Source organism: Dermacentor variabilis, chromosome 5 (genome assembly GCF_050947875.1).
Source record: "Dermacentor variabilis isolate Ectoservices chromosome 5, ASM5094787v1, whole genome shotgun sequence".
Taxonomy (NCBI): domain Eukaryota; kingdom Metazoa; phylum Arthropoda; class Arachnida; order Ixodida; family Ixodidae; genus Dermacentor; species Dermacentor variabilis.
Genome location: NC_134572.1, coordinates 30,180,835 through 30,204,216, shown reverse-complemented (window position 1 = coordinate 30,204,216; position 23,382 = coordinate 30,180,835). Strand labels below are relative to the sequence as shown.

Here is a 23,382-nt window from a genome sequence, read left to right as displayed (position 1 = left end):
CAATCCTTCAGCAAATCTGCCGTTACCTGATCCTCCCCAGCTTTTTACTTCTGGCGTTACTTGTGGTATTTCAAGTTCCTCTAGACTACTTTTTCTTCCATTATTGTCGTGGGTGCCATTGGTACTGTATCTCTATAGAACTCCTCAGCCACTTGAACTATCTCATCCGTATTAGTAATGATATTGCCGGCTTTGTCTCTTAACGCATACATCGGATTCTTGCCAATTCCTAGTTTCTTCACTGCTTTTAGGCTTCCTCCGTTCCTGAGAGCATGTTCAATTCTATCCATATTATACTTCCTTATGTTAGCTGTCTTACGCTTGTTGATTAACTTTGAAAGTTCTGCCAGTTCTGTTCTAGCTGTAGGGTTTGAGGCTTTTATACATTGGCGTTTCTTATCGGCCATATAAACTTGTAAACATAGGTATAGTAACTAACTTAACAAGCAAACATGAACACAAATCACTCAATGACCGCAGAAACTCAAAACACTGGAGTGAGGAAGCGCGGCAGCAGTGAGCTAATTGACCTTTGTTCTGCCTCTCACATCAACGTGAACTAAGCCGCGAAAACAGCGCAAGGCAGACTCTGTCCCCATCGCAGGTTTTGAAGATACAGCGGCCCAAGCAGGTGTGGAGTAGAATGGAGTGGAGTAGAATGTGCTCCCATTTCTGACATTGATCTCTAATTATATCTATTGGAAATGCTCCCCATGTATATGAACGATGCACCAGCCTAATGTGAAAGTTCAATGTCGCCACTGCAACGGATGAGCCCGCTGGGTATGTTCGGATGAGGACAGTCGCCAAAACGGGCCCCAAATATTTAATTTTCACATGAATTTTTATATTAGGCACAAAAATCCTTCCACACCACAGAACTGAGACTACTTTTCCGACACACAAGAAATCTGAACTGAGACAAGGTGAAAAAATCTCGTCACCGAGTCATGAAACATTGCCCACTTTCAGGTATGTGGTATAGAGAACAGTTTTCTACACGCAAGCCCTTTTACCGTATTTACACGACTGTAAGTAGACTTTTTTTTAATTTGAACATCTCATGTCGGGGGTAGAGTTATCAAATTAACATGGCACTCCTGCCCCCCTCCCCCCCCATGTTACTACTGCCACTACTGCCAAAAAAGAGACCAACGAGATATCAGGGGAGCTACAATGTAGTTACAATTTTATGTTTGCTCTATCGCCCTACCCGTAGCTTTTCGCTATCCCACACATTCGTTCGCTTTTTGGAAGGGTTTTTAAACCTTTTGGAGAGTTTTAGTGCACACAACACTCATGGAAGGTGGGGTGTCGGTAGTTAATGGAAGTGCCACTGTTCCATTCGCAGCGGCACCCTCAGAATGGCAGCGCTTGCAGGGAGTATGGATAGCTCATGGAAGAGCAGACACTGCTCACACGTTTCTCTTTCCCTGCAGCTCTTAGTTTGACGCGTTCGACTTGACTGCCGGCTACGTGCTACTACCATGCTTCCTTTGTCGTCATGAGTGCTTCCAAGCCCACTAAACATTCGGCGCTCGTTCACAGGAGCGTTCAAGAGGGCTGCTATCCTTTATGCCGAAGAAACAAATCACTGTGCAGCGAGCTGCAAGTTCACTGTTTCTCAACGGGTGGTGCGAGAGTGGCGACTGCAGCGAAGCAAAATTTTCACCTGTGACGGCAAGCGAAAAATTTCCCACAGGCCGAAGTCTGGGCGCTTTTCGGAGCTGTAGGCCAAGCTTGCGGCGAACGTCGCTGAAATGCATGATTGGTCCCTACCAGTGAAGTGCGACATGGTCATGAAGCAAGCCCGGATCTTCTTCATTTAAGTGCCTGCTCTGCTGTGAGTACGAGTGGCTGGCGGCAGAAGACCACAAAGTTACGCCAACCGGACCTGTCAGAAGAGCCTCGCTAACGGCTACATGTGGTTGGGTGCGTTCGGTGTGGGCTGCTGTTCCATAAGATGACGTCGTGCAGTCGTTTGTAAAATGTGGAATTTCGCTGGACGCCGACACACTGTGGGACCGTAGCAGCGATGACGATGGCAGCAGTAGTGAGGACGATGGCACAAGTGAAGACGAGTAGTCCAGTGACCATGTCGGCTACCAATAAATTTGCGTTATCGAATGCGCCCTAGGGTATGCTTTTTTCCCCGTCACACGCGATATGGGGGGGGAGGTCGACTTGCATACAAGTCAACTTACAATCGTGTAATAAAGTACTTCACATCTGTACCATCTCTCACACGTGAAAAAGAGGCGTATTTGAATGTTTCTGTAAAGCGCCTTGGATTAAGGCTTCAACTTCAAATTTTGTTTCACTCTGTTGTTGAGTGCTACACAATTTACAAAATAGTGTGTGCACCAATTTCCTGCACTTGCTTGAAGCTGGATGGAAAATAAGAAAAAGAAGGCATGAAAAGCAAGGTGTGCACCTATTTCTTCATTTAATAAAAAAAATTTCCAACTTCTGTAGAATTACGAGGACAATCTTTTGAACTTCCTACAAAAAATGTGTTGCTATACACTATTATTAACAGAAATATTCGATTTAGACTAGGAATATTGATCCGTTTCACTGTTCAACGACATAGGTAATTATCATGGTCAATGATGACCCTTTCCTGATTTTGTTCATAAAGCAACAAACTTACTGTGGCTGGACTGGATTGGAATAATGCACAGGCAACTTGAGCATCATAATACGGGGTTATTTAGTAGCTATCACAAGGCTAACAAAGGTTGACTAATCGTTTGCAATGTGGATGGAAAGGTAGGGTGTGAGGGAGTCGTAGGAAAGTGCAAGAACCACAGCGTCACATTTAAGATTTCTGAAGGTTTATCCACATTATCCACAACCAGTAATTATCAGTCAGAAAGCAAGTTTTGCAAATTGCAGATTCACAGCGTCTTGCATTCTGTGTTTGCACAATGTGCTATGTACAAGGAATTTCCTTAGTCAGATTATGTTGTTCCACATGCGGGTTGTCCATTTCCTTGCACCTGATAGACACCAATTCATTCTTCTTTCTTCCATTTTCTGAAGGCTTCTACTTCATGCTTCTTGATGTGCAGTAAGAAAATGTAAGTTTACCAGCTACCATGTTCACAAAATTACTTGCTCTTTGAAAAGCTTGAATGAAAATCATTGTTTCCTTGTTGGGCTTGAGCTAAACGATGCAGTTCTTATTTAAGCAGCTGGGATCACTGAAGGCTTTGCGCCTGAATATTGGCAAACTGCCCAAAAAAGCCATATTGTGAGACATACTTCATAAAAGCACATAAAATACCTTGAGTTGCATTTTTTTCTTAAAATATCGTCAAAATTGTTTCTAAAACCCCAATTTCCGCCTTGTCGTCTAAGAAAGAACATTTGCTGTAGGTTTTCTGCACTGTGCTAAGACTAATTAAACTTGAATTGCGTTAATTTCGTGCGAGCGGTGGTATAGATGTGGAGTAAAAGGGTTAACGTGTAGCAAACGTCTCTATACCACATGCTTTTAAAGTTTGGAACGTTTTGACACTTGATAGCAAGATTTTTGCACCTTGTCCCATTTGAAACTGACAAAAAAAATTTGTTGGAGAAGTAGTCACAGTTCCATGGTGTGAAAGGACTTTTATGCCCAACATAAAGATTTAAGTGAAAATGCAAAACGGGTTCCGAATATTTTTCAACTCATTAACTGCGCAAGAAAACAGGGACAAAGAAGGAACAGGTGACACAAGTGCAACAACTAGTTTATTTTGGGAAACCTTGACACTTAAGCACTTTACCATCACATGACCAGTGGTGGAACTGGAAACAACAAGAAAAAGCTAAACCGAAAAAAAAAAAGACTACGAACCCTTCAATAGGCCAAAGTTACAAAATTGTTATTGAACTTTAAGAGGCGTCGTGACACGTGCTGCGCAAGAAGGCATATTCTTAAATCTGACAATGTGATGAAGGGCTGACTGACACATAGGTTCCCGATGTTTGCTCCTTGGTCATCAGTCAACAGTTGGTTGCACAACCTTTGTCAGTTGCTAGTGCACACACATCTTAATGCTTTATAACCTTCCTGACGGTATTAAGTCGCAGCATGTAAAGACGCTCACCCGGCCTCTTGACTTTGTGCTCAGCTGGGGGCGCCGGCTTAGGTTTGGGCTCGATGGAAAGTGCATGCAGCTTTTCGTCGGGCTCTGCACGAGCAAGTGGAGAACGGCGCACAGCAGGCGACTGTGCCTGCAGCCAGCCATGCCCATCTTCCTCTTCTTCAGCCTCCCCGTTCATGGTGGCCACTCCCCGAGGCCTCTCGTCTTCCTCCTCATCCGAAGTGGAGCAGCTACTCCTCAACTCCTGGTTCGCCTGCGCAGGTGTCAAATGCTTGTCACAGCAGCAGCTGTGTTGCTTCTCTCCGCCACTGTGGTACAAAAGACTGCATATTCAAGCATATCCGCGAAGTTCCACACTTGATAACTAGGGAGATTGTGAGCAAGGGGGCGGGGGGTTATAGAAAGCAAGCAAAAGAATTGGAAAACTCTGTCCCGTTCATTTGAATACACTTGAACCACAATACTTTTATTGATCTTTAACCCAGTGAACTTTCCCTGTGTACCATCATAAAAAACTAATCTCAAGAAAGGTCATGTATTCACAACATCATTAAAATGCACTACTGCGAGACTCAGTGCAGCAGTGAACACTCTAGCATGTGAGGCAAATAAATAAGCTACCACCAGCTTATGCCAATGCCAGTGCTTTCTTAAATGGCACTGCAGAGAAACACAGCTTTAGGTATTGCCTTCAAGACAACCAATGCGGCACACACCAAAGAGGGGCACTACTGTACACAGCTAAGATTACTGTAGAGACATAGTCCAGATCCCAGACTATAATGTGTTATAAACAATACCACAGTGGAATGCTACAATTTAAAACGGACCACCTGTGGTTCTTTAACATGCCCAATGCACGGTACATGTACCATTTTCGCATTCTGCCCGTCCAGATGTGGCCATCGCAGCCTAGACCGAACCAACAACCTTGTGCTCGGCAGCGCAACGCTATGGCCACTAAGCTACCAGGAGTATTCAAGTGTAGCTACACTTATTGTTTCTCTTTCGTGTTTTTTTTTAAGGGGACATGAAGCAAAAGATCATAATTTTTGGCCAAAAGATGTATGCGAAGTTTTTGTAGTTAAAGAAACTCGGCACTAATAAAGAAGGTGACAGCAATATTTCAGCCACGTCTGCATGGTAATAAAGGTAAAGAAGATGTAAAATAATAATACAGTAAGAAAGTAAATTATAAATTCTGAATCTTTACATGCCAAAACTACAATTTGATTATGAGCCATGCGGTAGCGGGGGACTCCGGAATAATTTTGACCAAATTTTGCCCCCATCAAAATGAGGCTGCTACTGCAGAGATTCTAGCAGCTATTGTCATCTTCCTCAGCCGCCTTTCTTACATGGTGTGCTCCACCACGTTGCTCGGAGCTCGAGCTGCGAGAATAAAAGAAAAAGGGAAGAATAAAAGAGTTTCTGCTCCTGCTATCGGTCCGAACAGGTCTCAGGTATTTCACTCGCAAACTCACTCATTGCGGTGCACCTAATCTTGGTCCCTATAACGTGGTGACCCGCATTTTTGTTCATGATCAATCACAACAATGGGGTATCCGAAGCGAGAGATTCCGCCACTGACAAACATGGAAGCCACTCTAAGTGCAGTTATGTTAGCGAGAGGAAATGCTTCAGGCCAGCACGTATAACAGTCTACACAAGTAAGTATAGCAGGTCACAAGCACCTCAAGATGGTAGCAGCAGGCCAACAATGTCGATGTGAATTATAGAACCAGGCGTCAAGTGGACAAAAGGAGTGAATTTGCGACTGTGTGTCGTGTAGTCTTCGAGCGTTGACAGTGAAGGCATTCGCAAGCCCAGCTGCGTATGTCAGTGTTCACACTCGGCCACATAAAGCGGAAGTGATTAGAACGTTGAGCGGCACAAACTCCACGATCACATGCACCGCATAGCTTGTCGAATACTTACTAGTGGAGTTGGAATGGAACGAATTGGCGTGCTGGACCCCTTGACACGTCGCAAGTGTTAGTACCTGAAGAAAACGAAAGGGCACTTTGGACAGCGCTAATGACGTAGCAGAGGACCAGAAGTCCCGATGCTTCACATCTGAATGCTGCACAGGGGCAATATCTTTGAGGTCCAGTGTGGTTGTGGATATTATGACAATACAGGAGAATGCATCACATCTGCGTTGAGTGGGCCTTCAATGTAACATATGTCCACAGTGGTTTGAGAGGCCGTCAGTCGATTACGGGCAAGCTGGCGTGCATGGTCGGCGAGGGCGATGGCGTCGCGCGCATACTCGCTTGTTGAGATCGCAGCAAGAGGAAGTGCCCTGTCTAGGGGCAAGGTCGGTTCGCGACCGTACAGTAGATAAAATGGAGAAAATCCGGCGGTGTCGTGCCGGGAAGAATCATACGCAAATGTGACGTAAGGAAGGGCAATGTCCCAGATGTGATGGTCCTTGGAAACATACTTGGACAGCATATCGGTAAGGGTACGGTTTAACCGCTCTGTCAGGCCATTGGTTTGAGGATGGTATGAGGTAGTCAGCTTGTGTTGAATGGAGCAAGAACGCACAATGTCGGCGATAACTTTTGAGAGGAAGTTACGACCACGGTCAGTAAGCAGCTGACATCAGTGGCACAACTGGTAGGGAGAGCCCACGTGATAGTGTATTGGGTGGCATAATCAGTTGCAACGGCTACCAATTTGTTCCCAAAGGATGGCGTGGGAAAGGGACCGAGGAGGTCTAATCTAACACGAAAGAACGGTTCCACAGGGATGGTGATCGGCTGGAGATGATCGGAAGGTAGCACTTGAGGCGTTTTCCGACGCTGGCAGGGATCACAGGCAGCAACATAGCATCGGATGGAGCGAGCAAGACCAGGCCAACAGAAACAGTGGCGGACGCGGTAGTACGTGCGGGTTGTCCCAAGATGTCTTGCAGTGGGTGCGTCATGCATCTCAAAGAGCACAGTCTGTCGTAGATGTTTTGGCACGACAAGAAGAAGATCAGAGCCGTCAGGGAGGAAGTTCCTTCGGTACAGCATGCCGCCCTGGAGGACATATCGGCGAACAGATGTGTCGGTAGGTGTAGAGCGCAGACGCTCAATGAGTGCTCGCAGCGATAGGTCTCGGTAGTGCTCGTCGGCAATGTTAGCGAAGGCAGATACAGAGAAAATGCCGGCGGTACTACTGTCGGCGGCGTCAGGCTCGTTGACCGGGTAGCGAGACAGGCAGTCAGCGTCCTTGTGTAGTCGGCCAGATTTGTAAATGACAGAATACGAATGTTCTTGGAGGCGTAAGGCCCAGCGACCAAGTCTTCCTGTAGGATCTTTCAGTGAGCATAACCAGCAAGACGCGTGATGGTCTGTGACAACAGAAAAGGGTCGGCCATATAAGTATGGGCGGAATTTCGCAACCGTTCAAACTAGGGCCAGACACTCACGCTCAGTGATGGAATAGTTGCGCTCCGCAGCTGAGAGGAGCCTGCTGGCGTAAGCAATAACACGGTCGTGGCCGCGCTGGCGTTGTGTCAGTACTGCGCCAATTCCGTGATCGCTGGCATCAATCAGTACGGACTTCGGTAGGCGCAGAAGGATCGAAATGGGCCAGAACGGGAGGCGTTGTGAGAAGGTCGATTAGATGCAAGAATGCAGAGGCCTCGTTATCGCCCCACTGGAAAGGGGAGTCTTTGTTCAAAAGCTTGGTTATTGGTCGTGCTATGGCGGCGAAATTTTTCACGTAACTGCGGAAGTACGAACAAAGGCCGATGAAGCTGTGCACATCCTTGACACTTCGGAACAGGGAAGTGCATAGCAGCATGGATCTCGCCTGGGTCCGGTTGCACTCCATTCACGTCAACGGGATGTCCAAGGATGGTAATCTGGTGAAGGTCGAATTGGCACTTCGATGCATTGAGTTGCAGACCGACTCGACGAAAAACGTCCAGGACTGCCGAGAGGCGCTCGAGGTGCGTAGTGAACGTTGGGGAGAATACTATAATGTTGTCCAAGTAGCACAGGCACGTGGACCATTTTAAACCGTTAAGAAGGGAGTCCATCATGCGTTCAAAAGTGGCAGGAGCATTACATAGACCGAACGGCATCCCTTTAAATTGATAAAGACCGTCGGGTGTTACAAAAGCAGTCTTCTCGCGGTCGAGATCGTCCACGGCAATCTGCCAGTAGCCGGAGCGAAGGTCAATAGAGGGGAAATAGAGAGCACCGTAGAGGCAGTCAAGGGTGTCATCAATCCGAGATAAGAGATACACGTCCTTTTTGGTAACCTTGTTAAGGTGCCGATAATCGACGCAAAAGCGCCATGATACATCCTTTTTTTACCAGTACCACAGGTGACGCCCATGGACCACATGACGGTTCAATAATGTTCTTAGCAAGCATTTTGCGAACTTCGGCATGAATAACTTGACGCTCAGCCGGTGACACTCGATACTGGCGGCAATGAATAGGAGGGGCATCGCCGGTATTATGCTATGTTTAACAGCTGTAGTTTGGGCCAAAGGACGATCGTTAAAGTAAAAAATATCGTGGTAGGAAAACAGAACGTGGTAGAGCTCATGAGCGTGCTCAGACGGCATGTTGGGCGCAATCATTTTCTGTAAGTTCGCGATGGTACAAGTTGCAGACTGGGATGGTACAGGAGGATCGGCTGAATTGTTGTCTAAGGCAATAGATGCTACTGAGTGATCCTCGAATGAGCAAAGCTGGGCCAGAGACATCCCGGGTGGCAGTACTTTTGTCGTCAAGCCAAAATTGACCACTGGCAGGCAGACAATTTGCCGTAATAGATAAGTCTCTATGAGGTACTGTGATCCCGTGTGTAAGGAGGACGTCTTGCATAGGAGCCGCGACGTAGTGACCGTCGGGGACGGGTGGGAATGACACTAAGTCAACGTAAGTCAGTGCCAAAGGTGGCAAGCGAACGAAGTTGATGGAACTAAGGCGACTGGGGTGTGGTTCAGCGGGATCCAGAACAGGCAGGTCAAGGCGGAGAGTACTGGCGGAACAATCGATGAGAGCAGAATGTGGGGAAAGGAAGTCTAAGCCGAGGATGATGTTGTGGGGACAATGGGCGATGACTGAATAGCATGACAGTGGAGCGATCGGCGAAGGAGACACAGGCAGCACACATACCAATTACGGGGGCTGTTCCGCCATCGGCGACACTGACAACAGGCGTCGTGGCGGGCCTGTTGTCGTGGCGAGGTCACAAAGGTGACCTCGCTCATTACCGACAAATGCGCCCCAGTGTCTATAAGAGCAGACATAGAAACACTGTCGACTTACACGTCAAGAAGGTTCAGATGAGTGGGCCACATCAGTAGAGGATTTGGCGGCGTAGGGAGCAATGCAGTGTCACCTTGAGGCGCTGCATCGTCTAGTTTTCCAGCTGGGAGCTGCGTCCGAAGGGAGTCGACGAATAGGAGCGACGGGGCTGGGGAGAGCGAGATTGTCGTCGTTGGGGCGAAGGCGAAAGAGAATAGGGGCGGTTCGGCACAGGAGAATCAGTGGCGGCATTATCGGAGCGTGTGGCATAGGGAGAAGGGCCACCTGGGGGGCGAGAGTAGGCAGTACAGTGCAGTCCACTTATAACGATACCACATGTAACGATATATCGGTTATAATGATGGGTCGACATGAGAGTAATTTTATGTCTTAGGTATATGGGGGAAAAAAAACCATTTATAATGATAGGTTATTCACCGCATATCGGATATAACAATCAAAATTTTGCAGTCTAGATGGCCTTTTCCGTGTGAAATAATTGTAACATTTGCATTGCTTAGTTCCCTGAAACGAACGATGTCGAGATGAGGTGATGTTTACCTCCGTAAGTTCGTATCTGCCGCCATTACCACGCTGCGCGTCCTGCCCCGCCCGCACATCGGAGAGTACTTGAGTAGGCGCAGTGCGCCACAAGATGGCGCTAGCTGCTTCATGCACGTTGGCCACAGTCGCTCCGAAAGAGAGAAAGAAAAAAAAAAGCGACAAGCAAAGCGGCGCGGTGGCGCCTGTCCCGCACTCAGTCCATGCTCAGTCTCTCTCTCTCTCTTGCGATAGCAGGCTGACGCCACCGAAGCAGCGTGCAACGAACGGTACAACCCAGTTCGAAGATGCTGCCGACAAAGCGCAAAGCTGCGTCGCTTGACACGAAGATGGATATTTTGCAGGACTCTCGACACGGCTTCAAGGTGAGTGCCCTTGTGAAGAAGTATGAGCTCACCCATTTGACGATATCAACCATCTTGAAAACCAGGAGCACCGCGATTGTGAAGGCAGGAGCTATCAGCGGCCATGCCGATTAGCGGAAAAGGGTTAGAGACCCTTGAAGAGGCGCTTTACCAGTGGTTCATCATAACTGTAGCGCACACAGCATTAACCTGAAGCTAACGTCTGTCGAATTGATGTTTCTGCCTCCGAATATTACAGCAGGTCTTCAGCCATTGGACGCCGGCGTTATCGCCAACTTTAATGTCCTGTATCGGCGGTGCATGCTGGAGTGGCTGATTTTAGCCATTGACCGCGCAGCTCCTGGCACGTCGGGTCATGCAGACGGGCCCCCTGACCTGAAGATCAGGCTTTTGAAAGCCGTGCGCTTCGTTTATGGTGCATAGTATGAAGTAAAGCAGTCAACCATATACAAGTGCTTCAAAAAGGCAGGCTTTGTGCATCAGGACAAACTTCCCCAACCCACTGAGACCAACACGGTGGAAGCCGCTGACATAACGGAGCTCTGGGAGCTCGTTCCTGCTGGTGACACAGGTGGTGTGTCGATGGAGGAGTTTTCGACTGCAGACAGTGCTGCCTTGTTCTGCGATGAGGTGACCGACGAGGCAATCGCCGAAAATGTGCTGTCTCGACAGACGGCAAAGTTGTCTGACGGTGGCGACAGCAGCAGCAACAGTGACAACGAGATTGACAGTGACTCCTTGACCCCGACCACGATGTCCACGCAAAGTGCACTGTCGTCGATCGACTCCTTAATTGATTTTATGCATGCTAAAGGATTGCCGCCAGTGTTCGCGCAGCAGCTGGAATCCATGCACACCACGGTTGTGAAGTAGAAGCTGCCGCTAAAGCAAGTGCAGATTTCCGACTATTTCGGCGTGCCTAGCCCTTGACACGGTCATTGGCGCTAGAAATAAAGTTTGTTTTTCACAGCCTACTTTCTACATGATCTATTCTTTAGAGCAAGTAGCGAATTCAAGTTCGGAGCTCCAAAGGTATGTATTGCGTTTTTTATTATTTTTAATTTTTTTTTTATAACTGCAGTCCAGATATAGCTATCATTGGTTATAACGATCATATTTTTCGTCTTTCTTGATATCGTTATAAGTGAACTGCACTGTATAAGTAGACCGGGCCGGGAACTCCAGCGACTGTGACGTGCCAAGAAATGTGCCCGATTCGACGGCAGTGAAAACAAATGGGCTTGTCAGCAGTGTGCCATTGAGATGGGTTGCGAAAATGTGGTGGGTAAGAAGAAGCGGGACGGGGCGGAATCAAAGAAGCCGGGGGGTGGGGGGGGGGGGTATCAGGGCGATGGGCCGAGCAGATGGTGTGAAGACCCACGTTTTCGAACACCTGGCGGACAACTGCCTGGACCAGGGAAACCGTGACTGCAGGTGCGTTGGTGGAGCTGCAGTCAAAGGCAGCCTGATAGGCGGTCTCGATCTCAGGCCGTACGATCCTGGTAACATCGCCAATGTTGTTAGGATGAGGAGCGTCGCCACAGGAAGATGTCGCTCGGGTGTTGGGCAGACGGGCAAACTGCTGGACGATACGTCTGCTTTTAGCGAGTTCCAGGCAGCGGCTCTCTTTTATAACTGCATCCACCGTCGCCACGTTGTTGAAAACGAGCAAGTTGAAGGCGTCATCGGCAATGCCTTTGAGGATGTGGGAAACCTTGTCTGACTCAGTCATGTGTGCGTCAACTTTGCGGCATAGAGCCAAGACTTCCTGAATGTACGTGACATAGGGCTCTGTTGACGTCTGCACACGGCCGGAAAGCGCCTTCTGCGTGGCAAGTTGGTCACCGTAGGGGTTGCCGAACAAGTCTCTGCGCTTTTGCTTAAGCGAATCCCAACTAGTGAGCTCATATTCATGCGTCCGAAACCACACTCGAGGTGTGCCACCAAGGTAAAAAGACTGCGTTGGCGAGCATGATAGTAGGGTCCCACCGGTTATTGCCGCTGACGTGTTCGTACAGGCTGATCCACTCCTCAACGTCTTCCACATGTTTGCCCGGGAATGCACCAGTATCACAGGGAGCGGGGTGAGAGATGTAGGTCGTCGAAGTGGCAGCAGGTGTCTGAGCCGGCAGAGTCGAGTTGTCACCAGAAGCCATGAAGGAAGGCTCGACATACCGTCCACTGCGAAGCTCCGTGACGAGGTACGTAGGAAGACACAGATGAAAAGCTATATAAATTACAAGGAAATACGCCGCACTTGGCCAAGAGGCAACAGCCTGCACTAGCCTCTAATCGTCGTCGTCTTCACACTGCTCGCCTCTTCGTGATCGCAAATACTATTCCGTAGCAATATTCTATATTGAACTACTTCGCACAAGCCTTCTGCAGGTGCCTTCTGCATGTGCTTAGATCTCCAAGTCAAGCTAAAGTGACAGATTTACTGCTTCAAAGCATAAACCTTACCAAGAACTTTTGTAACTAAGAAAATGAACATTGTGGGTTAAGACTGGCACAGTTGCTGTGAAAGAAATCGTTTCAGTCACCTGTGATGTCTTATTTTACACCTGTGAATGATAAATTGCGAGCTACTGATCGCCTATGAAGCCTTAACACAAGTTCAACCACAGTAGACTTCAACCCAATCTTTGGTAAAATAAAAATTTTAAAAAGTTTCAAATTGAACAGGCCCAAAGCACACAGCCCTGTGACTGAAGAATGTTCCCATTTGGTGAGCAACAATATCAAATACAGTTAAAATAAGTTACACTCGCTGTCCAAAGATATACTCGCATATGCAAGAATGGGTTGAGACCACTAACCTCATTTTGTGGCGGTGGTGTTTGCGGTACTAGTGGCCTCTTCTGCAGCTCCTCAATTTTGAGATGAAGCTGCTGTATCTCGCGGCTGCAACCAAGTGTTTAAATCAATCATCCGCATACAGTGCTAGCAATTTTACACAACCTGCCCCAATTAAAAGACCTAATGCCATAAAATTAACGTAAGTACACTTGCCACCATGCACTCATTTCTGGGTGCTTGGCAAGCCTTGGCAAACTTCACTTCATATTGAGCTATTGCACATTTTGCACAACAGCTCAATAAGTATGCCTGGTCTGACCTTAAGTTTCACGTGGTTCCAGGCTAGCCGAGTGTTCAAAACTGAGAGAAATTAGCGAGACCTGAGATGGCTACAGCACTGATAAGCAGTGTGGCCAAAGCTTCATTCTTACACGGGCGAGCACAGGCGAACGCTAGCAGACAATAATCTGTGATAGTACAATAGCCGTACTTTCAGAAGTATGCAATGCCTGTCACAATTTGAAATGCATATTTTCGCTTACTTCAGCCAGTTTATTGAACTGTGTCAATAAATATACACAGTAACAGTAGGAAGAAGTGCACACATCCAGACACCATTCTTGATTGATGTCAGCTATTGGCCCACAGCAGCCGCATATAAAATCTGCTATATGATGAAATATAGCATCCGAAAAGAGCATGCAAGAAAAAGGTGACCGCACTCCGTTTATGAGCTACACACAACGCACATGACTGCAAAATTTGGCCGAGATGTTCACAGCAGCGTATGCTATTTGCAGACTTTTTTTTCACTAAACCCAAAAAGCAGTTCAGGGCCCCTTTAAAGGGACACTAAAGGTTACTATTAAGTCAACGTAAACTGTTGAAATACCATCACATAAACCTCGAAACGCTTGTTTCGTGCCAAGGAGAGACTTATTTTAAGAGAAAATGCGTTCTGAAGCGTCCGCGTACCTCTAGCGCAGTTCAAATCGCCCGCCCTCCGATCGAGGAGTACTGACACCATGGTCTCATAGTGACGTTGCGCCATCGGTGAGTAGAACGGCGTCCGCAGACGGCGCTACGGCTTTTCTGCGCAAAACGCGAACGCGCGGCCAGAAACAGAGCCAAGACAGAGCCGACAGCAGAGCGAAAGCGGGAGTATGGTGGCTAGCGGAAGGAGAAAGGAACTACGTCCCACATTACGGCCCACGGCACACGGAGAGTCCGTTTTCGTTAAACTATAGGCTGCGGCGAGCTCGCAGTGTGGTCGGCGTGGTCTGTGAGAAGCGACGAGCCTTTTCGCACTCGCAACAGGGCATAAAAATGTGCGAATCGACGCAAAACTCGGCCTAGAAACGTGCTTCGCCACAGCCAGGGCTCAATACGACCCAAGCTGGCACGACCCAGATGTCGTTTCCCGCACCACCACCAGGCGCCGCTACTATACCTCAAACTCCAGCGCAAGACGCCCATAAGCTGGTACTTCATTCTATGACGCTAACTTCGACGCTCGTCGCAATGGACCCTGACACCTACAGATTGGCTCGCGATGGTGGGCTCAACTTCAGCGATTTGAGCACCGACGAGCGCGACCTGCTGCTGAGGGCTCGCACTGCCGGCGTCGTTGCCTACTACGACGGCGGCCTCGACACCGGCTCTCCGGAGCAGGAAAGCAACGAGGGCTTCCCGCGACATCACATGGACGTGGCATTTTCGCTGCTTGTTCCAAATGAAAGTTTCGCGAGCCAGCAGAACCCTCACAGCACGACGCGATAACGAAACTACTGAAACTCCAAAGCGTGCGCGGCGCAGAGTCGAGCGCGCAGAGTCGAGCGAAAACGAAACCTTTCGAACACCCATATTACTGAAGGGTAACGTCAAAATGTTATTTTTTCTTAGAATCGAATAGACGTAGACAAGTAGCATTTTCTTCCGTCTTATAATCGAATGAAATGATATTTTTAATACGAGTAGTTGAGTATTAGTAACACAAATTATGAGGAGTCCTTTCGTCATCGGGCTAGTACCGGAATGTCACTGGGGGGTCTCAAATCGTGTCATGCATTTACCTCAATTTCTCGGTTACTAAAGCTCTGTTCGCAATTATATTGACGCCTTAGACGTTCTAGAACATTGCTCTACCACTTTAACTTGAGTTTCTGGTAACCTTTAGTGTCCCTTTAAATGCTAGGCCATTTGCTAGCACATGTAGGGAAAAGGCCAATATCTAAGGAATGCCTAACCTGTCTTCGAGTACAGATTACGGCTTAGAGTATGATATGAAGATCTGCCATCTGCTTTTATTATGTACGTATGTATCTGCCTGCAGGGTTCTCCAACAATGCTCCATTAGTCTAAACTGATTTATTATTTCGCTTTAGTGTCCCTTTAAACAGGACTGATGAAATGAGCCTCTGAGCACAATAATGCCTAGTTTTGTCTAATACAAGAGGTTCAGCCTTCCCTCAATGTTTGGCCTGAACTAGAAGTGCTTAATTATTTCACAGAGCTTATATTTTTACAAGAAATTCAAGGCACAAAAAATTTCTACAATAGGCCCTCTACAATAAACTTAACGGGACACTAAAGTGAAAAATGATTTCTTCTGCATCAGTAAATTACCATTCTACAACACCAAAAACACCACTCTTACAATGATGACACGTTTGAAATACGGGTGGCGATACCTACTTGAGTTCCTGCACCTGGGGACTGTGACGTCTTGGATTTTGATGGCACATTCTAGGACCTACTAAATATATATAGCGGTACAGACTGACTACATTGTGTTCTAAAGGAACCAAATATTAAACATGGCTAGGTTCGGGAACCTTTATTCAGCCAACGTGGCCCAAATGCAAAAACATACTTTGGAATCCCTGACGTCACGCTGACGTACCGGTGCTGGGGTTTCGGCGCGAAATTCAAATACTGATACTTGGACCTCCATTTTCTCATCTAATAACCAAACCTTTTTTAAATGACTGCCTGCAGGGTTCAACAATGCTCCATTAGTCTAAACTGATTTATTATTTCGCTTTAGTGTCCCTTTAAACAGGACTGATGAAATGAGCCTCTGAGCCTTTTGAATCCAAAGAGTTTGAATCCAAATGCACCCCCCCATGTGCTTCAATACACTGGCTAAAAGCATAAAGCACAGAACAGGCAAAGACTCCTATGGCTTGAATTTGAGCTAGTTGTCAGCCATGACACTTCCTGCCAAAATAGTCTTGCAAAACTCACGCATGCTCTTCCAGCACAGATGCCAGCCTTTCTTGTAGGTGAGAGATTTCAGTGTTTCGCTTCCTCAGCAGCAGCTCCATCTCAGCGAACTGCACAGCAAGAAAGAATGCCAGCTCTTACTAATGAGCGCCATCATAAAAGGTAACGCCAAAGGGCAAGTAATGTACCACCAGCTCCTACTTCCAGAAATCAAGCTGTGGAGTGAATACCTGCCAATATCTGAACATTAAGTACTTAAAATTTATGCTGATGTGACATTGAAGGGGGACAGGAGGGGAAGGGACAGTACAAGTTTTGTGGAAAAACTTGCTCTAAGCACATGCCTTTCCAGGCATGCAACAGAGAACCTCTTATAATAGGTTGCCTGCTCTTTCCCGCAGCTTTCTAAATGTCAGTGATTAAGCTACATGAATTGTAACAGCCTGTAGACACCGGCCATTGGGTTCACATGTGCATACCTTTCCAGGTTTTCTAGGAAATGGGGAAGCAGTAGTTGCTGAAGTGTTCCGTCCATGTCCATGTAGTCATTGCTCCTTTGTTACCCTCAGGCACCTTTCTCGGACATCAGGTTTGACAGGCATGAAGAAACTAGCGATAGACAGAATTTTGTTCAGTGGCCCCCACTTGGAGATGTCGAACACCAAAAAATTTCTGGGGAAAACCTGCGCTGTTCACATTGGGTTCCTTGAAATATTTTTCCAGAAATGTACTTTGAAAGGCAATCATGCTACCTCCAGCACCCCCTTTAACACTTCCCTGTCCACGCCTATACCCGTCTATAACATTTTGTCGATGGTTTAAAATAAAAATTTTGCTGCGCTCGGAGCACTTCTGGACAGCTAGCACCATCCAGCATCTAAAATAGGAAAATTTTTTCTAGTTTCACTTTTGTGTTTTTTTCTCCCAGCCGGGGAATCTTTAAAGCACTTTTTACCCACGCGTGACAAGCGCTTGTTTCCAACATGGCATCGACGTCGTGCACAGTTGCCCTTCGGAAATGGTGAATTTCCACGGATTCAGGTGAGCTAGTAAGAATTTTGTGACTCAGAAGATGACTAATTTGACTTTGGCACGAACGGCAAAAATCTGTCAAATAGCCCCGGAACACCAACAGGTATCCACCAGTACCGTACTTACTCAAATCTAATGCGCACCTTTTTCTGATCGAATGAGTAAAAAAATTGCATGCGCGTTAGGATTGAGTACAACCCTAAATGCGCATCACCATACTGCCATTGGCATTCGAAAAATGGCCGCCTTGTACGCGCTTCTAGCCTAGCTGCCGTAGCTTCCTCCATGTGCATACCTCCATGTTGTACGTGTAATTAGGCGCTGGTGTAATTTACCACCAGTCTGCCAGTTTTCTGCGTTGTTCAAGCAGCATGGAAGCGCCAACTGCAAAGACGTGCCGAGTCCATCATGATGCCGCATTTAAAAGGAAACTTACGTGCATGGAGACGGACGGAAATCTGGCCGCATCACAGGTGTTCGGAGTTCACGAAACTTGCGTGCGCATCTGGCGCAAACAGAAGGAAAATATTTTCACCAGCAAAGGAACAAGGAAGGGCTTCAGTGGACCGAAGCAGGGCGCTTCGCCGAAATAGAAGAGCTGCTCGCGGAATACATGCAAGAGCATCGAGCGGCACAGTGGCCTGTGACGACTGATCTGCTCAAAGTATGGGCGATGCAGTTAACCCTACAGAAAGAGCTAATGCAGAGCGACTTCAAAGTGTGCAGGTGCTGGTTATCGAATTTTATTAAAAGAAAAGGTTTTTCTCTTCGAAGGCAGACAGGGATATGCCAAAAATTGCCCGAAGTATATGAAGAGAAACTGCACAGTTTTCAGCGGCATGTTGTGAAGTTGCGCCGTAGAAACAGCTACCACTTCGGACAGATTGGAAACGCCAATCAGATGCCACTCTACTTTGACATGCCTGCCACCACAACCATTGAAAAGGAAGGGTTGAAGCAAGTGGGCATTTCATCTTCCAGCCACGAAAAAACTAGTCACCACAATGCGTTGTTGCATTGCAGATGGGCAAAAGCTGCCCCCGTATCTTATTTTCAGATGGAAGACACTCCCAAAAGGAATTGTTTGGGCAGGATCACTAGCCGGCAGTGGCGCAGAGAGTAGAGTTTTGCGCAACAAAACAGCCGGGAGTTGACCTCTGCATTTTCCTTTGTGTATAAGAATAAGCTTGTATTTGCAGAAATGTTGTATATAGCATTTTCCTTAAAAATGTATATTTTGAAATTTTTTAATGTTCTTTTGGTGCAATGCAGCATCAATGTTTTTACGAAGTTTTCTCATTCTCGTTACAAATTTTTGTATTCAATAATCTTTTTCAAAGAATTGGCAATAATTGTTTGCTTGAAAATAATACCGTTAGAATGCACATTCCTACTTTTACAAATTGATACCATACATTCTAATATCAAACATTTGCTGCAGCAGTAAAAAAATCGTTTACTAGACTACCCAAAAACTGCCTATTTTCCCACGGACAGGGAAGTGTTAAGCAAACTTGCTGAAACCCCTGCCAGACTAAGTCATTCACCTGGGCAGGGTCCCATCCTTGGGTCTGGGCCTCGGCGTCGCACGTTAGCTGCACCGCCTGCAGGGCTCGTGACTGGCAACGAGGCCGTGAGGGTGTCTGGCTGGAGCCGTCCTTGCGACCACACTTCTTGCCTTTTCCTTTCTCATAGTCCTCCTCCTCCTCCATGGCAGACTCGTATGAAGTGCTGCTGCACGAGCTTCGCACACTTCGGGGTCCACTGTCACCAGTGACCAGGGAGTGCAGCTGGTGCTCGGCACCAGCATTCTGTCAAGCAAAGATAAAGCTCTGACCACTGCTGCTGCTTTACAAGAATGGCGGCCCATTTACAGTGTACTTCTTGCCCTCTCAATTAGTTCTGCATAGACTCACGACAGACTTCTCAAACAGCACGAAGCACCACTACCACAAAATAAAGACTTGCACAAGAGTAGTCAATGAATGAAGTAGAGGTGTGCGAATAGCACATTTCGAGACTGAATCAAATAGCGCTAGAAGTAAATGGAATCGAATATCGGATATCTTTCTAAAATTTCTCAAATAGTTTTCAAAATAATAAGCAGCCATTTTCATAAATGATATAAAATGGTATTCACATCCTAGTATTCCATAAAAGCTTAGCAGTTTTTTGCGATTACACTGAGCATTAACAAGTGCTTACAGAAATGCACGAATGCAGCAATAGGAATTAAGCAGTTTGATTCCATATGCAGTCTTTTTGTAAAGTGCAAACAATCCGTTTAATGTATCCTGTTTCACTGCGCAAGTTCTAAGTTTTATGGATATGTTATGGCCACAAGGATAAAAATTATATCTTTGCTCCAATTTCCTTGATTGTGTGCAGTTGATATTTTGAAATATTCATATTCACAAATAGTGACTATTCAATTCAAAGACCAAATCGGATAGGACACTATTCGTTATTCTAAAGTTGCAAATGTTTGCACACCCCTAGAAAGAAGTTCTTGAAAGGAGGGACATTGTGTTCTGGTTCATAGACAGCAAGGAAGTGCCAACTCTTTGCGTGACACCAATGGACATTGCAAGCGTAAATGTAAGGGTTGAAAACGCAATTTTGTCTTCCTTTCGTTAAATACAGTGCAACTTAGATTTGGGGGCGGAGTGTTTCCTTTTACCAAATAAAAACTTGTGGCCTTACATTGCGGGGCATGTTAGGAACGGGTAAATACTGCGAAATGAAGCAGCGTGTGGTGGGATGGTTATTCTGCATATTTAATTCAATGCACCATATATTTTCTGTCAGTTCCATCGAAGTTAATTACTGGAAGTCAACTGTACTGGTTCTGCATAGTCTTTAATAGTACTTATGCTTCATGGAATACAGCATCCTTTGAAGATATAAAGCCACGTGAAAAACCTCTTATGGAGTCTCTTATTACTCAGTAGTCTGCCCTGAAGTTGAAAAAGCTCCCCTTTCACTTAAACATGGTTAGATGTGCACAGTGACATGCCATCATATGCAAGTAATTGGAAGCTTACCTTGAGCCTTAACACTGGTGGTAACAAAATTACAACAATAGAATCGCTCTACTACATTTTCCATGGGTCAGCAAGAAAAAGGAGAACTCATACTGGGAAAGTTATTACGGTAAAGTGCTGTTAAAAATAAAAAGCAAAGACACTACATAAGCCTGAGCCTATAAAGAATTCACAGTCTAATGATAATGCAGACTCGACGGGGAACACCTAGAGGTCTTAATTATCAGATTCGGCATAGAATGAAATGGCCTATAGCAAAAGTGTCAAAAAAATATTGTACCCATGGATCATAATTTCAGGAATACCTAGATTTTGTGTGACTAGTGCATCGGCGTCTACAAGAGACTGCATTCTTGGTTCAATGCTAAGCTCACTGTCTTATCACAGTGCCTGTATCACTGTCACTTGTCTACAAGTCTGGCCTTCAGGAGTGATATTGCAAGAATACCACCATGCCAACGAGTTGCTGCATGCAGACAGAATTGCCTGTGTGATGGTCCATATTGCTACAGATAGACGAAAGTACAGAATGCATGCCGTGATTCTTCATCCCCTGGCAAAATAACAGAAGTCCACCGAATTATGATAGCTGAATAATTGCGGGTTTCTTCAGAATACTGTATTTACTCTCATTATCAATGCACTTGCGTAAGAAACGCAGCCCCCACTTTTTAATCAAGAAGTAGGTTTTGTTTTCCTTACATAATGACTGCAACCTTAACTTGCTGCTGTGAAGTAGGAGACATGCGATATGATTCGGCGTTTGATATGGCATCCGGTGGGTTATGATCGTGTCAAATGCCGTATTGGATGCCAAATCGTACTGTGCATCTCCTACTTTTATTGCGAAAGAAGTCATAGGACGCTTCAGGCACATTTCTGCCACCGTCACTGCGCACCGCATGCTGCATGTGCGAGTGAAAGCGTGCGAGTGAAAGCGTGCGAGTGAAAGCGTGCGAGTGAAGCCGACGATCGCTGATCGATCTGGCACGCGCATGGGAAACGTGCAGTCTTTCATCGCGCAGAAAGCCCCACCCCCATAGTGGGGGAGGGGGGCGGTGGCGTAGTACACAGGCAGGAACTGTGTTGCACGCCCACACCCGAGGGACGCCGACGACTGCGGGTCTCGCGTGTGAGGGAGTGAATTGGGAAGGAAACGCACCGTCTTCCATTGCATGCATGGTGCTGGGGGTACGGGGGGGGAGGGGGGGTTACTCTGGCAGCAACTGCATACTGAGCGGCTGCAGTGCACCGTATCTTGAAAGTGATCTGAGTCAGGGGCCGAGTCTAGGTGCGACAGCGGCTCATACCTGTGTGCGTGCTGAGTTATCGCCACTCAGTTTGCGTTGAAGCTATACACAGCACACTGGTCACTTCACTCGCTGCTGCTGCCGCACTTTCTCAAGTCAGCATTTTGACAGAGTGGCCAGAGTCGCTGAGTGCGATGTGCTCATGTTTGCCTGTATGTGCTGACACCATGCTTATTAATTTACCTAGTCAGCAAATGCTTGGAAGTTTATACGGCCAATAAAACTACTATTCTTACTTCGTATAGCTGTGCGCACATTTCCCATTGCAATCGACGATTTGCATTTTGGGCAAAACTGCTATTTAGAGGTGGCCATGAAAAAAAAGAAAAAAAATCGCTAAAAATTTTACTTTACATAATGAACACATCCGCCGTTATCACAAGCATCATGTTGAAGCATGCACCTGTTTTGACAAGCCAACTGTGTGTGTCTCTTTCCTTGACCGCCCTGCTCACCAGCATGTCAAAGTTAATTTGTGTCCGATCAGAGTTTCAGTTTTGTGAGCAGATAAACAATGCCCCACAACAGGTGCATAATTAGACTAAAGGCCCATTGCACACATCGAAACCCAAGGCAGGCAGAAAAGCGAGCTATAGACACGCGAATTCAACACCATGCTCGACTATGACCACTATGCCAATCAAGTGCCGGCCGCCACTTCTTCACAGACTGCCATGTGCTGCACCTGGCCGCACATCCCGCACATGGTCTCTTATTATGTCAGCGTAAAGTACGTAAACTGTGCATGTCGAGTTTCTTTCTCTCTCGAATCTGCGATGTGCCTTTGCGCCAGCAATGGCGGAAAGGATGCGTTAAGCATATATTAAGTGCGGTTGCAGGGTGTCTACCAATGAATGAATGTGTGTGGTTTAGTGGCGCAAGGGCCAGATATGGCCAAAGAGTGCCAAGACAGTGTTAGTGATTTCACGGAGATGATAATGAGTTCTGTGAAGATGTGACTTGGCTGTAAAGAGGCCTAAAAATAGTCGCTGTAAAGCACGTAAAATCTACGTGCTATAAAATTATGGCGATGTCTAATGACGAATACTATGAACATTAAAATCCATCGTAGAAGAATGATGCACTGTTTAAAATATGCGAGATGTTGAATTGCTTACAGCACTACTGCCTCGCCAGAGCCCTTGAACCACAAGGGCCTAGAGGCATGTGCTATTTAAAATAATTATCGCAGCGGCATCCTTTGAAGAGAGGAAGCGCTACGAACGTGTGGGGCTAATAACATGCAATACAACATCTTTCAAAAAACCTAGGACGGCGTCGGTGTCAAAGAGTGGTTCTGGACCAAGTAACATAACAGGATGAAGGGGGATGTGTTGCCGGTACGCTAAGAGAAAATGTTTCTTTCTTTCAGATTCGGCTTCCCGACACTCCAGTAGGACGTGGAGGACGGTCAGCCTCTCCCCGCATCTACCACAGGTTGGAGGCTCGTTTCCTGTGAGTAAAAAGTTATGTGTGCCAAAAGTGTGTCCTATTCTTAGACGGCAGAATAGGACATCTGTCCGGCGGGATTTTGTTACAGGAGGCCAGAAACCTAATTGTGGCTTTATTACATGCAGTTGGTTATTTATTTCTTCGTCCCACATGTGTTGCCAGTAGTTTCGTAGTTTCCTTCTTAAGAAAGGCTTCAGGTCTGTGATAGGGACCGAAGCAGTAAGATGAACTGCATGAAA

General features: G+C 46.6%; 1 protein-coding gene across 4 annotated transcripts in view; it reads right to left on the bottom strand.

Moving 5' to 3' along the window:
- LOC142582398 (uncharacterized) overlaps positions 1-23,382 on the bottom strand; it is an 80,563-nt gene that overhangs the window by 17,952 nt on the left and 39,229 nt on the right. For all 4 annotated transcript variants that reach the window (XM_075692074.1, XM_075692075.1, XM_075692076.1 and 1 more), the window contains 4 exons: positions 18,885-19,148; positions 16,327-16,415; positions 13,101-13,185; positions 4,098-4,347 (listed from right to left, as the gene is read on the bottom strand). In XM_075692074.1, coding sequence (XP_075548189.1) covers positions 4,098-4,347; positions 13,101-13,185; positions 16,327-16,415; positions 18,885-19,148 — 688 coding nt within the window. The remainder of the gene's footprint in view (positions 1-4,097; positions 4,348-13,100; positions 13,186-16,326; positions 16,416-18,884; positions 19,149-23,382) is intronic.